General features: G+C 42.4%; 1 protein-coding gene across 2 annotated transcripts; it reads left to right on the forward strand.

Moving 5' to 3' along the window:
* The first annotated feature begins 805 nt into the window (after positions 1 to 805).
* On the forward strand, positions 806 to 15,737 carry ints15 (integrator complex subunit 15). Of its 2 annotated transcripts, none has more exons than XM_061732980.1 (9): positions 806 to 898; positions 2,460 to 2,486; positions 2,587 to 2,787; positions 4,571 to 4,792; positions 6,211 to 6,376; positions 7,440 to 7,708; positions 10,079 to 10,316; positions 14,416 to 14,455; positions 15,285 to 15,737. In XM_061732980.1, exons 3-9 carry the CDS (start codon positions 2,593 to 2,595, stop codon positions 15,607 to 15,609), a joined length of 1,455 nt encoding a protein of 484 aa, XP_061588964.1. In that variant the 5' UTR covers positions 806 to 898; positions 2,460 to 2,486; positions 2,587 to 2,592; the 3' UTR covers positions 15,610 to 15,737. The 2 variants fall into 2 exon arrangements, with proteins under 2 accessions (XP_061588964.1, XP_061588963.1); XM_061732979.1 differs by having other exon boundaries at positions 807 to 898; positions 2,446 to 2,486.
* Positions 15,738 to 15,992: the final 255 nt, after the last annotated feature.

Here is a 15,992-nt window from a genome sequence, read left to right on the forward strand (position 1 = left end):
ATAATTAGTTTTTTCTTTTGTTTTTCACTTTTATTGTCTTTTTCTTTTATTTTTTTTTCAACGTTTCTTATTGGGTTTTGCAGATGTATACAATTATATTAAGACATTTACCGAGTTAAGCATACATTTTTCTTTTATGAAAAACAACAAAAAAAGACAGTGGTCACTTAAGGTCACTTAAGTATTGCAGCATACCCGAACAACCTATATAAAACTAGAACAACCACAATAAAATAATTAGATAGATAAATAAAAAAATAAAATAAAAAAATAAGTAAATGAAATAAAATAAAACTACGACAGAAATGGACAATTACAAAAAAAATTAAAAATTGTAATGAGCATTATTAATTAAATTTTAAAAAAAGGCACAGCCACATCAGTCAGGTAATAGCAACAGACATCCCAAGTTAAAGCGGCATACAACCCTCATCACAACAGAAATAACATATCTGCAGGTCTCATTAAGCTGCTTCAGTCACATCAGTCAGGGATCTGAGCAAAATATCTTAAATCAATTTTAACATTTGTTTTGACAACTGTAATGTAAGCCGACCAAATTAATGTTTATTCACACCTCCATAATCATTTAAACATCAACAAAGGCTATTTGCCACCTTAAAAAAGCGCAAATCACCAGTCGATATATGTTTTTTTTAAATCAAATATTCAATTCCAAAAGTTGACTCTCTTGTTTTGCGCCCTTTGATTGTATGTGTTCATTCGCTCGTTCACGACGCTCGTTCTCGAGCCGGCGGGCGGAGAGCAGAGTTTGTCCCTCGCAGGCTTCCGTACTAACCGGAAGCGCCAGACCCAACATCCTCCGCGGGTTCGAGTCCCGGGTGTTTAGTCGGGTCATTTCTGGTCCCTTCTGGTCCCTTCTGGTCTGTTTGAGCAGGTAAGAGCTGCAGGTGTGTCTGACCAGGCTCTGGGTGCGTGTGGCTATTGATGTGAACGCTGCTAATGCGGCGGAACATCCGTTGTTTTATTTGTAGCAGCGCTAACAGCAGCTGGAGCTGATGGATGGAGCAGCACCGGTGTTATGGCCATTTCTGCTACCTGCCGAGAAATGATACTTTGTGGTTCTGCGCATGCTCACAGTCGGTTTTCAACGTTTGATTGCCACTCCTATCATTAGGAGGATATCAATCAGAGGTGTCTTCAGTATTCACATTCATTACTCAGGTAGAAGTATAGATACTACAGTTTAAAAATACTCCTGTAGAAGTTGAAGTATCAACTCAAGTTTTTTACTCAAGTAAAAGTATAAAAGTACTGGTTTCAAAACTACTTGAAGTATAAAAGTAATATAAGGGGGAAAAAAGCCATTGAGGACAAAATCCATTGATGATGAAATGAATGCATCTTAGTATAATGCAAATATATTAAAGAACCATATATGTGTACTATTGAGCATTAACATGTGTTTCAGAGAGCAGGAGATATGATGACTAGTTGCCTATAAGTATTGTAATGGTGCAAAAAGTCAAACTTCAGAGGCATGTTATCATTTATCCTAACCTTTATTGGAATGTACATCCAAGTTTAGTTGCAGGAATCTGAGGGAACGGATGTAAGAACAAAACTGGACAAGAACATCTGAAACAACCACAACCAAATTCACTCTATCCGGATGGAGCAATTTAACTGGATAGTTTTTTTTTAAAGGCCAAAATGAAATAGAGTAACGAGGCTGTTTTTAAAATGTAAGGAGTAAAAAGTACAGATAATTGCGTGAAAATGTAAGGAGTAAAAGTAAAAAGTCGTCTGAAAATTAATTACTCCAGTGAAGTATAGATAACCAAAATTTGTACTTTGTTACTTGACACCTCTGGATATCATATCAGCACCATGTAAAATGGATAATATGGGATGTTGAGTATTTGATCCTTCAAAATACACTACCCATGACATGAATTGCATTATACTTTTGAACATTATACGATAAAGAGGAAAAACAACAACAATTCTGTGGCTTTATTTGATATTTATTCAGTCATTGGCCTTTATTTAGCCAGGCAGGTCATTAATAACACATTCTTATTTACAATGACAGCCACTTGGGGGAAAGGAAGTGGTGTAGGGAGTAAAACACAGTAAAATTGTAGCTCTACAAAGGTAGAAAACCATTAGGTAGCATTTTTTGGCAAAGCAGCAGAAATTGGCAGAACACCGGTCTGGGTGGAGGAGCTGGGTCACAATAAAAGTCTACTTCAGTCAGTAGCTGGGAAAAAGAAAAAGACTTGGTCCTCATTATGTAGTGTTTTTGCTCTTCTCTGCAGTGTCTGAGCTTCTACTTCTGTATTGTTTTTGTCAGGTGTACTTTTGTTCATTCCTTTTCGATTCGGAAACGTATAATAGCCAAATCTACTTTATAATTGTCCACATCGCATTTTCTTAACATGGTAAACCACAACTAACTCTTAAATTCCATCTCCATTGCAGGACACCCGTGACAGCTTTCTGCAGCCGCGCTGCCTGGAGGAGTGAGTACCACCAGAGATGTTATCTCCATCAATCAGACGTGTAACAATGTTAGAAACCCAGCTTTGGTAACTAAACTGTGATGTAAATGTTCCCCGGCAGCTCGTGATGGGGGACATCCGCCAGTCGCTGCTGCCCCGGGACGTGCTGAGCGCCGCCAAGGAGCTGCTGTACCACCTGGACATCTACATCTGCAACCTGCTGCAGTCGGGCCGGCAGCCCCCGCAGGTGGACGCCAAGACCCAGGAGCTGGTGGAGGAGTTCATCCTGCACGCCCCCCGGGACCGGGGCGCCCCCGCCAGGGTGAGACCCGGCCCCCAGACACATGCACCGCCAACCCGCTCGGGGAGTTGAAAAAAACAATTTTCCGATTCTAAATCGATTCTCATATTAATAGAGGGTCTGTATTGATGTCACTTTCCCACTGGACCAGCCCCCTTACTCACACTGAGTGGTAAAAACAGCTGCAACTAGTGGAGAAGACGGGATAACAGCTGATTATGGGCTTAAATTAAAGGCAGTTGGACTTGACAGTGACCCGTACAGTTACCAAGAACCAGTGGTCCATGGACATTAATATTTGGTACAGTTACCAAGAACCAGTGGTCCATGGACATTAATATTTGGTACAGTTACCAAGAACCAGTGGTCCATGGACATGAATATTTGTCCACGAATCCAGTTTCCTGATATTTATATGTACTTAATTTCTACGCCGGGGAAATACACGAAGCAAAGCTTGAAGGCTTACAAAAGTCTTGACGCTTGGTCCGACTTCAAGGCAGGATTTGTTGTAGAAATTAAAGTGATGAGGACACCGAACTTTATGATTTGACCGTTTAACGTTAGCTACCCAAAAATCCAACATTACCTGATACAAAATGGGAACCACAAATCCACGTTTCGGTGTCTGGAATCCAGTTGTTTCTGTGAATTGCAGCAATCCATTTGTCTCTCTTAAGATTATTTTTCGGCAGTCTGTAAAACGATAACTCGGATTTCTTGCCAAATCTGAGTAAAGTCGATCGCACAACAGCTCTTTCCCATTTTAGATGTTTTCAAGTTGCTCAAACTGAAAGTTTACGCTGACACTCAGTCTTTCTGACACTCAGTCTTTCTGACACTCAGTCTTTCTGACACTCAGTCTTTCTGACACTCAGTCTTTCTGACACTCAGTGGGCGTACATTAACCCTCTGTGACGTCATGCGCATTCCCTCTATTCCTAAAAATCGATTCACATGTCTAAAAATCGCATTTTATTTTTTTCATTATTACATTTTCGCCCAGTGAACTTTAATCCCAGTAGTCACGTTTTTTTTTAATTTAATTCACACATGCGCTGTTGAGCTGTTGCAATTTCTTTCTTTTTTTGCACTTTAAATGGATATTGAAAGGCATATTTGAGTTATTTATTTCATACAAATAACTTTTGGAATTTTTTTTATTGTATGCCCAAAAGAGGAATGTTTTGTTGGACACGAGAATAACTACCGTACTGCCATGTTTTTGCCATTAAATATTTTTAAAAGTATGAAAACATTAAAGTTTTCTATTATAATTGCATAAATTGTCTATATTTCATTGCCCTTATATACTTTCTTGGGGTTAAATTTGCATAACATGCTAAAAACCAAAACATTTTTCAAAAATTAAAAACCAAAAAAACACAGAAAATGGAAAAAATAGAAACAGAGTTTGTTTTGTTGAAAAAATAAAAGCGATTTCATCCGTCTCTGTTTCCTCCCTGGATCTGTTTGATAATTCTGACCCACGATGTTTCTGAAAGCAGTTCTATCAGCATTCTGGGAGCTGATTGGTCCTTACAGCATCGTTAGCTGCAATACTTGCTGTTGAATCTCAATATAATACTATTATTAAGATGTTGCATAAATACAGTCATATATTTCAGGCAACAGCTCAAAAAACAGTTTTAATAACACTAACCTAAATTGATATCGGAATCGGATCGAATCAAATTTTGATAATAGATTCTGAATCTTAAGAATCGTAATGGAATGGATTCTTGACATTTGAATGGACACCCAGCCGGCTCGGAGAGGAGTAACAGGGCTGTGTTTCTTCCAGAGGATGAGTGCCCTGCAGGAGCTGCAGCTGCTGGAGATCATGTGCAGCTGCTTCCAGGAGCAGAGTCGGGACACCGTCCGCCAGCTCATGTTCTCCGCCCTCTTCAGCCTCCAGGGAAACCAGGCCGACGAGAGCCGCATGGCGCTGCTGGGCAAACTGGTCTCCATGGCGATCGCTGTGGGCCGGGTTCCCATCTTGGAGTGTGCTGCTACCTGGCTCCAGGTGAGGCTCCGCTCGGGGGTGACGGGTCTGGCCGGGTTCAGGAGAGGCGGTTGGTTCTGTCCCACTGGTACGGAGGAGTATTAGGGCCAGGCAGGAGAAAAATAAAAATAATATTTTAGAGGAGGATGATTTTTTTTTTCATTATGCACTTTGAGAAAAAAGTCGAAATGTCAAGAAAAAAGTTGAAATGTCGAGATTAATGTTGGAGTACAATTTTGAGAAAAAAGTCAAAATTTCGTGAATAAAGTTGAAATGTTGAGGGGAAAAAAGGCAAAATTTCGACTTTATTCTTGAAATTGTATTTCAACATTAATCTCAACATTGCGACTTTTTCTCGACATTTTGACTTTTTTCTCAAAGTGCACGATAAAAAAAATCTTCCCACTCGTCTGTTGATGCAGAATATTGATTATATTTACTTTCTGCTGGGTGGAACTATAGTTGTTCTGGTACTGATACCAGGATTACATATAATTGCATGCTGCGTTGAAGTAACTGCTCGCCTATACTTGTGTAAATAAGGGTACTGGCATCTGTATTTACTTTTATGCACTGTTAGTTAACATGTGATTTTTATATTTACCGTATTTTTCTGGACTATAAGCCGCTACCTTTTTCATAGGTTTTCAACCATGCAGCTTATACAAAGGTGCAGCTATTCTGTGGATTTTTCTTCCACCGCTCGGGGCGCTCTAACCGGAATTAGAATCAAAAATAAGACAAAATAAATGCAAAAAAGAATACACTACTTCTTCTTTAGCAGATAGAAGTAGGTAGAAGCAGATTTCAAACAGATAAATAGATAAATAAATACTGGTTATTTTCTCTTGGTTCTGTCCCGTTTTAATCAGCAAAGTTGCTGCCGTGTTAAAAGACACTGTTAGGAAAGATCTATTTAGGTACAAACATGTACATCATTTACAGTTCAAAATCCTTCTGTACATGTAGTAAATATCTAATCTAACAACAGAAATATTTGCGGCTTGCAAATACGGTATTTATTTATTTTGAACTTTACTTTTACTGAAGAAAAACACAGACATTCCTTGACAACATCACAAATTATATAGCGTTAAAGACGATAACAAAATGGGACCAGTGGGGTCTAGAAAGTTGAATAAAACTAATAAATGAAAAATAATAAATAAATAAATGGACAGTTAAGACGGAGAGGAACCTTACAAAAGGTAGCCATCTCCTCACAAAAACATCAGACCTTCATTGTAATTGACACTTGTCTTGACAGTGACCAATCAACCAACCAATTTTAAAGCATCACAGTTCGTTTGTTTTTTTTCTTGGAGTCTTTTGACATTTTCCAGTATTGTATTGTTCCCTATGTCCTAACTTTCTTTCTTAAAGATGTGTTGCAGCATTCAAATTCCAAATGAATTAATGTTTTTCCTGCCTGGTTATAGAGAACCCACCGCGTGTACTGCGTGCGTCTGGCCCGGGTTCTGGTGGACGACTACTGCAGCATGGTGCCGGGCTCCGTGTCCACCCTGCAGAACATCCACAGTTCCAGCCCGCGCTTCTGCTGCCAGTTCATCACCGCCGTCACCACCCTCTACGACCTCAGCTCCGGTACTCCATCACACAAAAGATGTCAAATACAGTAATCCCTGGTTTTTCATGGGGGTTACGTTCCAAAAAGAACCCGTGATAAGTCAAATTTAAAAAAAAAAAATAATAATAATTATTATACAAGGCTTCGAATTGTGGAGATCAGCCCCGCCCCACTACGACTAGATTAATTGGATTTGAACGGGAGAAAATTAAAAATGATTATGAAAAAAATACAATAAGTACAGTAGAAGAAATTGTGACTGGTGCGTATTTCCCTGCTCTTCTGATGCTGCTGCATCCTGACTGGCTCTGTAGCGTCTTTTTCTCCTAAAGCCGTGGTGCAGGTGTGTTTTTTCCAGAGAAGAAAATAGTTATGGGTCGTTGTTGTCGCTCTTTTTTTCTTCTGGGCAAAAAGATTCATATAAAGCAAGGCAAGTTTATTTGTATAGCACAATTCAACACAAGGTAATTCAAAGTGCTTTACATCAACATTAAAAGCGGCAAGACACAATTAAATGGTAAATAACAAATAAAATGATAAGAAAAGAGGTAAACTAATAAAAAGCACAAGTTATTAAAAAAGTAAGGGCAGTAGAGTACAGCAGGTACATCTCATTCTTACAATGGCAAGAATTACGTTTCTATACGGTCAAAACGTACAAAGACCAGGTCAAATACAGGATTACAAAAGTAATCTGTGCTGATTCGTGCGGTGAATTAAACCAATTTGACAATTCTATGCCACAATGCCTGTTTCCAGGGCTTATCCATAAATTAGGGTGGTTTTAAAAATTTGAAGTATTTAAGAGTACGCTTAAATAACAAATAAAATGAAATAAAATGATATAAGCCGACATGCCACCATGGATTATATCTGAGACTGTAATGAACGATTCATCAAAGGTCCCGTTCTTAAGTGGGGAGACTGTTTAGCCAATCAGAATGCAGAACACGATGCACAATGTAAATCCGGGAAGCACGAGACGTGAAAGGTGAACCGCGTTATAGCAAGGGATTACTGTATAATAAATATCCTAAAAATTGGATGAGACCTAAGAAGTGTTTTTGTTTGTGTTTCCAGAGGAGCTCAGCCCTCCGCTGGAGCTCCTCCAGATGATCGTGTCGTGGATCCAGGAGGACCCCCGCCTGGTGCTGATCACCTTCCTGAACACGCCCCTCTCCGGCAACCAGCCAATCACCTCCCTGGACGTCACGCCCCTGGGGGGGCTGGTCCGCTGGTGCGTCAAGGCGCCGCTGGCCTACCGGAGGGACAAGCAGCACCTGGGGGGGGGCTCGGACCAGCCGGACGTGGGGCCTCTCTTCTCCGCACTGCACCTAAGTGTTCTGCAGGTGTGTGTGTTTGTTTTAATGTTTGCACCCGTAAAAAGGAACATTACACAGAGGAAAAAAGGTTAAGAAACGATGTGCAGGAGAGGTCATAAAAACCCGAAGGGCTTATAAGCAACTCCCCCTCCTAAAAACAAGAAAAAATAAAAAGCAATAATTCACAAAACCATATAAGCACAATACATAGGCCTATACAGTATAACTGATAACTATACAGTATAACTGATAACAGTATAACAGATATATTAAAAATCTATAAACTTTTTTTCAGCTTTCTTTTGAATGCAGATAATGTTGAGCATGTTTCACTTAGATGTTTTAAACTGTTCCACAGCACAAAACCATGATACATAAATGAAAATTTAGCAACTGCGCTTCTACAGAAGGGGATATGCAAATCATTCCTTCTTCCTGTGCAGTATGAATGATAGGTAAGGGATAATGCCCGATGAGGTGTCCATTAACATAAATATATGTATTTTATATGTATATTTATGTTAATGGACACCTCGAAGGGCATTGTCCTTCTTATACCACGGTCACTTACCAAAAAACATAAATATTAAATCAGTTATTCATGCTTTAATGTGTTTTCAGTGTAAATCATTAGTTTTATAACAAGCCACAGCTGAGCGGCTGAGCGACTATTTAATCTCTCGTCTGCAGCCGTTGCAACCTGGTAAGTTTTTTTAACAAGCCATAACCCAGTTTCCTTGGTAACACCTGAGGGACTGACTAATACCTGGAACAATCACTACCGTCCCATAAGGTCCTTAATGGACACAGTGTTGATTCTCCAGTAACTAGGACGGACCAGAGATACGACTCAGCTACGCGAGATATTCTAGTCCGCTCGGCTATCAGAATCAGAATCGGCTTTATTGGCCAGGTTCGAACATTGTCCAACAAAGAATTTGACTCCGGTAATTTCGCTCTTTGGTATTAAAAATAAACAATAAACAAATGTGGTATTTCTATGTACAGTATAAATATGCTACAGTAACAAACAGTAAACATATTTGTTTCAAAGAATCAAAGTCCACAGATAGTTTCCTAAATCGTATTATTAAGCTACAAATATTATCAATCATTCAAAAAAATAAACAAACGTTTCATTAAGCTACACATATTATCAATCATTCAAAAAAATAAACGAAATAAGACGGTCGGCTATCCCAGAGTAGAAACTACTTAAAATTAAATGCTACATTTCCATTAATTGTGAAATTGGAAAGAGATACTGGCATGTCCATCATCGTTGCATTTGATGGACGAATATTTAAAGTTTGTGGATCCTCGCCACTGCTTGCCGGAGCATTGGGAGATGATAAAATGTTGCTCCATTTTCGTCTCTCCTGTACTAATTCACCAAATAAATGAAAAGAAATGACAAAATCACTCATGTCGCCGTCCTGCGGTAGCCGGCTCTTCTTCTCTGAATCTCTGTTGCCGTGGTTACCACCTGGCAGTTGATCCAGCGCAATGATATTAAAGATATCAGGCAATTTGACCGAACTTGTTTTCTAGGTGTAGATTATCACTTTTAACCTACACCTGCCAGCCAATCAGAATCCAGTATTCACACAGACCTTGGTATAATAAGAATTAAACTCAAAATAATTATGAAAATGTCTGGGTAAAGTTAATGGAGATCATATGACTTTATACATCAGGATTCCTGTTTGATACTTGTTCACATCATAGATTGTTAGTATTTGTTTTTTTCAACAGAGGTGTGGATGGTTTTAAACGTGGAAAGTTAAGCCTGAATTATGGTTCCGCGTTAAACCAACACAGAGCCTACGCCGTTGCCGTGACGCCGTTGCCGTGACGCCGTTGCCGTGACGCCGTTGCCGTGACGCCGTTGCCGTGACGCCGTTGCCGTGACGCCGTTGCCGTGACGCCGTTGCCGTGACGCCGTTGCCGTGACGCCGTCGGACTTTTCCGTCACTCCATTTCACTGCGGTGCAGTACCCCCCCCCAGAGCGCTAGTTGATACTTTGTTTAGCTTCCGATTTTTCCGGTCACAGTGAATCGTAGAGATAAGGACAACTATTGTGCAAAAAAACAAAACAACCCAAAAGAACGCTGAAAGTTCACGACTGCTTCACGAACCGGAACCGGAAATGCGTTGCTACCAAGCAAACCAATCACAGCCCTCTCGGTCTGCGTTGGGTCATAGTTCCATTTTTTGGGAGGTGCACGTCGGGCTATGGCGTAGGCCACGGAGAGACTCCCGCGTAGCCTCGTACCCTACGGAGTAGGTTTAATGCAGAACCATAATTCAGGCTTCAATTCACGTAGCGTTCATGACCTCATGGAAACACCAGCAGCTCAAAGGTCTCAGCTCTGACCGTCTTCCACCACATGCAGGTCTTCATGCTCCTGCCCTCCATCCTCAACGAGAAGGGGCTGTTTGGGCGCCTGGCGCTGCTGCAGATGGATTCCCTGGCCACGCTGATCTCAGACCTGTCCCGGCTGCTGGACCAGGCCGACAAACACACGCTCAAGTCCGCGGTGGAGGCGCGAGCGTCGCCCCAGCTGGCGCTGGACCGGCTGGCCCAGGCTCTGCAGGTGGCCATGGCCAGCGGAGCGCTGCTCTGCTCCAGAGGTACGACGCGGAACGGGAGGAGGAGGCTGGATAGGTCTTTGATCTGAGTCTATGTCCCGGTACCTCACAGGACCCCACAGTACCCCACAGTACCCCGCAGTACCCCACTGTATCCCAGTACCCCACTGTATCCCAGTACTCCACAGTACCCCAGTACTCCACAGTACCCCAGTACCCCACAGTAACCCAGCACCCCAGTACCCTACAGTACTCCACAGTACCCCACTTTACCCCAGTACCCCACTGTATCCCAGTACCCTACAGTACTCCACTGTATCCCAGTACCCTACAGTACCCCACTTTACCCCAGTACCCCACAGTAACCCAGCACCCCAGTACCCTACAGTACTCCACAGTACCCCACTTTACCCCAGTACCCCACTGTATCCCAGTACCCTACAGTACCCCACTTTACCCCAGTATCCTACAGTACTCCACAGTACCCCACTTTACCCCAGTACCCAACTTTACCCCAGTACCCCACTGTATCCCAGTACCCTACAGTACTCCACAGTACCCCAGTAACCCACAGTAACCCAGCACCCCAGTACCCTACAGTACTCCACAGTACCCCACTTTACCCCAGTATCCTACAGTACTCCACAGTACCCCACATTACCCAAGTACCCCAGTACTCCACTGTATCCCAGTACCCTACAGTACTCCACTGTATCCCAGTACTCCACAGTACCCCACTTTACCCCTGTACCCCAGTACCCCACTGTATCCCAGTACCCTACAGTAGTCCACAGTAACCCAGCACCCCAGTAGCCTAGTACCCCAGTAATCCATAGTACCCCACTATATCCCAGTACTCCACAGTACCCCACTATATCCCAGTACCCCACTGTATCCCAGTACCCTACAGTACCCCACTTTACCCCAGTATCCTACAGTACTCCACAGTACCCAACTTTACCCCAGTACCCCACTGTATCCCAGTACCCTACAGTACTCCACAGTACCCCACATTACCCAAGTACCCCAGTACTCCACTGTATCCCAGTACCCTACAGTACTCCACTGTATCCCAGTACTCCACAGTACCCCACTGTATCCCAGTACTCCACAGTACCCCACTTTACCCCTGTACCCCAGTACCCCACTGTATCCCAGTACCCTACAGTACTCCACAGTAACCCAGCACCCCAGTACCCTAGTACCCCAGTAATCCACAGTACCCCACTATATCCCAGTACCCCATATATGTAAACAGCTCACAGAAGGACATAGCTGCTTGGGACGGGTGTTTCAAAGTTGCTCAGCGACCTCTGGTATGTGCACAACGTTCCTTCGGGAAGTGTCTGTTTTGTTAGAATTTCCTGACATGAATCCCTGGATATGTTGTAATAGTTAAACGAAGTGTCTCTTCACACACTCTGGAGCGGACTTTGGTTACCACAGGTCACATTTTATCAATCCTTGATGTCAAGTTTTAACCACCAGTGTGACGAAAGTACTCCTTCTGGGGTCCAGCTTGCCAAATGTACTCCTTCTTCAGACCTTGCAGAGAAGATAAAAGATGTTTGTTTTGGAAGGTTGAGAACTTAATGAAATGACCCTGCAGTTTCAGAGAGTCAGCCATAATTCGACTTTCAACTTTGCCCTGTTATCTCCTTTAGCGAGGGACACAGTGGCTCGTCCTCTCTGAGGAGAGAACAGCGTGTCCTGCAGATGTCCTGCAGTGGTGCTGAGTACGGTGCATGTGAGGGCAGTATCGTTGACCTGTTGTCATGCTTCCCTTGTGATGAGGCGGTGTTGTACCCAGCCTGTCCTCACTGATACCGCTGACAACGGTCTGGGATGGATGTCTAATGGCGCTTTTCCACTAGTACCTACTCAGCCCGACTCGTCTCGACTCGCCTTGGCCTCGTTTCTCTTCATTACCCAGATCAGAAGTAGGTGGGTTGGAGCGAAGCTGCTGTGACGTACAAGGTTGTGCGACACAAACGAAGAAGTAAAGGCGCCAAAGACGGTGAACATGGATGAGTTGATAAATCTGCTGCTTGTTCTATGACATTTGATATAAATTTAAAACAACGGTGGGAGAGAAGGCTTCAAGCAAACAAGAAGCCGTGAGTCGCTCTTGAAATGATGTCACATCCTGACTCAGACATCTGATTGGCCAACTGCCTGACCAATCGGTGGCCTGTAGTGTGATGACATCAGATGCAGCCCGACTCAGCTGCTTAGAACCTCGGCAGAATAGATACAGAAAAGTATCTACTCGACACGTTAGACCCCTGGTGGAAAACAACTAGGGCTGGGACTCGATTAAAAAAATTAATCGAATTAATTACAGGCTTTGTAATTAATTAATCGCAATTTAATCGCATATCAATTTTAGACCTGAGAACAATGAGATTTCCTTTTTTGTTTGTTTCAAATGGATTTTTGTATACGAGTGAATGATTGACTAGTGAAAACATATGTTCAATCTATGAAACAGTTTATATTTATCAAGGTGGAGCTTCAACAAGAACAAATCAGTGCAATTTGCTATAAAGTGCAGTAAATTAAATATATGCAGTATGCACATTGAATGAGACAGGTAGCCTATAGTCAAGGACCTTCTGTAAACAACACTCAAATATAACAAAATACTTTCAACTGTTTCAAGTACATTCCAGAACATGGAAACACATTAGAAAACAGAGCACGCTTCCATCCGTCCGTTTTTTAAAACAAAATGTCCCATCTACCGGACCAACGAGACCCTTTTTGTCTGCGACTTCATCCATCTTTAACGTGTGTGGTAACAACTTAGCTTGTTACGACGACGGCCGCACTTCGCTGTAACACTAATGCATGTTGGTTGCAGAACCTTGAGAGAGAGAGTTGTAAAACGCTTCGATCTCGCCGCGGAGCTCACAATGGGAGTCCACGTAAGTGTGTTAACTCTCTCGGTGCGTCCGAAATGCCAGACTAAAAAGTATATACTAAAAATTATACTTAAGTTCGGCACACTTTTGAGTAAATATCATTAGGGTGGAAGCATGTGATTTCGGACGCAGCCTCTCTCTCAAGGGTCTGGTTGGTCGGTGCGCTGTCCGTATGAAAGTCGTCCCGTGAGAAACGTTCCGAGGGGAAAAAACTAATTTTTTTCTAGCGCGCTATTTTTTCTGTAATTAATTAATCGAAATTAACGCGCTAAAGTCCCAGCCTTAGAAAGAACCAAACCGAGTGGAGGCAAGCTGAGCGGAGTAGGTGCTAGTGGAAAAGCACAATGATATCTTCTAGACGAGTATGGGGAAGGTTTCGGTTCTACTTCAGCAACCCTTCAGAGATACGCGTGAGCGCTATAGCGCCGCTATAGCGCCGCTCCGGTCCCGCTCCAGTGACGTTCAAACAGCCACTCCAGAGCCACCTTAGTGCCGCTCCGGCGCCGCTCCAGTGTGCAGGGTACTGTATGACGGCACTAACCCAGACCACATCAGGGATTATCAGCCTCCCCATCCAAATCCCCACCCAGTTTTACAATCTTTCTGCATCTAGCAGATCTGGGACGTTGGACGCACAGAACTGTGACACTGGTTTCACAAGAGGCACGCCCTCCTGGGGTGGTGTCTCCACCCTGGTGGAGTCGATGAGGCAGCAACGGCCTGCACCATCATACTTCACGTCCGTGTTCATCTGACCAAAACAGGACAGAGACATCTCATTAAGACCTCAGGAAGCTTCATATTTTCATTTTAAATCATGATTTTAAAAAATGTGCAGGAAAATGATTAATAATAATAATTAATCATTTTCTTCTGACTTTCAGACAGAACCCAGAGGCTAGAGCCTCTCCTCAGTGCATCTATGACCGTGCTAGGTCGAAATCTTCTCTGCTCTACATTAGAACTCATTAAAAAAAGAAACTTTAAAAAGAATACAACTCAAGTGATTTCCAGTCTTTATTTTTCAAAGCAACAGGAATGCAGATGAGGCGTCTGCTTTTGCAGCAGCTCATTGTTCTTTGCTGCAGACCCACGCAAAGTAACAACGCGTGCATGACGTCTGCACGACTAAATGTCAGCATGTAGCCAATAAAATCAGCAACTTGTTCGCTGGTTAATGTATCATCTTGTTCTGACCTCTTGTTTTGTCTTCACAGAGGACTTGAGAGCCATCTGTTCCCGCCTCCCTCACAACAAGTAAGGCAGGATTATCCAGTCATGCACCTCACTGGGGGGGGTGGTTTAAAATGTAGAGGAACTGCATTCTAAATCTAAATTCTAGATTCTAAATCGATTCTCATATTAATTCCTAAAAATTGATTCGTATGTCTAAAGATCGATTATTTTTTTAAATTTATTTTTATGTATTTTTTTTCTCATCATTACATTACATTACTTTTGGTATTTTTTTGTTTATGCCCAAAAAAGGAATTTTTTGTTGGACACCAGAATAACTAGTGCCATGTTTTTGCCTTTAAATATGTTTAAAGGTATGAAAACATTAAAGTTTTCAGTTAGAATTGCATAAATTGTCTATATTTCATTACTTTATATACTTTCTTGGGGTTACATTTGCATAAAATGCAAAAAACCAAATTCTCAAAAATGTAAAACCGAAATAGATCAAAAATGGAAAAAATTCAAACAGAATGTGGGAAAAATTAAAAGTGATTTCATCCGTCTCTGTTTGCTGCCCCGGATCTGTTTGGTAATTCTGCTCCACATGATGTTTCTGAAAGCAGTTCTATCAGCATTCTGGGAGCTGATTGGTCCTTACAGCATCATTAGCTGCAATACTTGCTGTTGAATCTCAATTAATAATAGTATTAATATGTTGCATAACTACAGTCATATAATTCATGCAACAGCTCAAAAAACTGTTTTAATAACACTAACCCAAATCAATATCCAAATCGGATCTTCTTGACATTTGAATGGATCCCCAGCCCTGGAACTGCAGGTGTTTCATTTATTGGATGTCCTACACCGACCTGAGCCTGATTTTGTATGTTTGTCTTGTTTCCAGTTTGCTCCAGTTGGTGTTGTCCGGTCCGGTGATGTACTACAACAACATCCACACCCCTCCGCTGGCCTTCAGCCCCCACGCCGCTCACTCTCCCATCGCCTCACACCCCACACACACCGCACACACTGCACACCCCACACACACTGCACACCCCACACACACCGCACACCCCACACACACCGCACACACCGCACACCCCACACACACCGCACACCCCACACACACTGCACACACACCTCTAGCCCCCCACCCCGCCTCGCACAGCCAGTACCCCGGCCAGCCGTTCATGACGGGGATGCCCTTCCCTTTCAGACCGGGACACTGAAGCAGCCGCCCAGCTCCACCGCCGTGTGAGGCCGTGCACGATGTCGGATCCTTGTCTGCTTGATGTGTGTGTGTACGGAAGAGTATTAGGGCCAGGCAGGAGAAAAAATATTTGAGACGGGAAGATTTTTTTTATTGTGCAAAAGTTGAAATGTCGAGATTAATGTTGAAATACAAATTCAAGAATAAAGTCGAAATTTCGCCTTTTTTCTTTCAACTTTATTTCAACTTTATTCACAGAATTCTGACTTTTTTCTCGACATTTCGACTTTTTTTCCTCAACATTTCCATTTTTTTTCTCGAATTTGTACTTCAACATTAATCTCGACATTGCGCCTTTTTTCTCAACATTTCAACTTTTTTCTCAAAGTGCATAATGAAAAA

The sequence above is a fragment of the Cololabis saira genome, chromosome 10 (assembly GCF_033807715.1).
Source record: "Cololabis saira isolate AMF1-May2022 chromosome 10, fColSai1.1, whole genome shotgun sequence".
Taxonomy (NCBI): domain Eukaryota; kingdom Metazoa; phylum Chordata; class Actinopteri; order Beloniformes; family Belonidae; genus Cololabis; species Cololabis saira.

Coding starts and splice junctions, on each gene's coding strand:
- ints15 (XM_061732980.1), top strand. CDS start 2,593: ATGGGGGACATCCGCCAGTCGCTGCTGCCCCGGGACGTGCTGAGCGCC. Junction 4,793..6,210: donor GTGCTGCTACCTGGCTCCAG/GTGAGGCTCCGC, acceptor GCCTGGTTATAG/AGAACCCACCGCGTGTACTG. Junction 7,709..10,078: donor TGCACCTAAGTGTTCTGCAG/GTGTGTGTGTTT, acceptor CACCACATGCAG/GTCTTCATGCTCCTGCCCTC.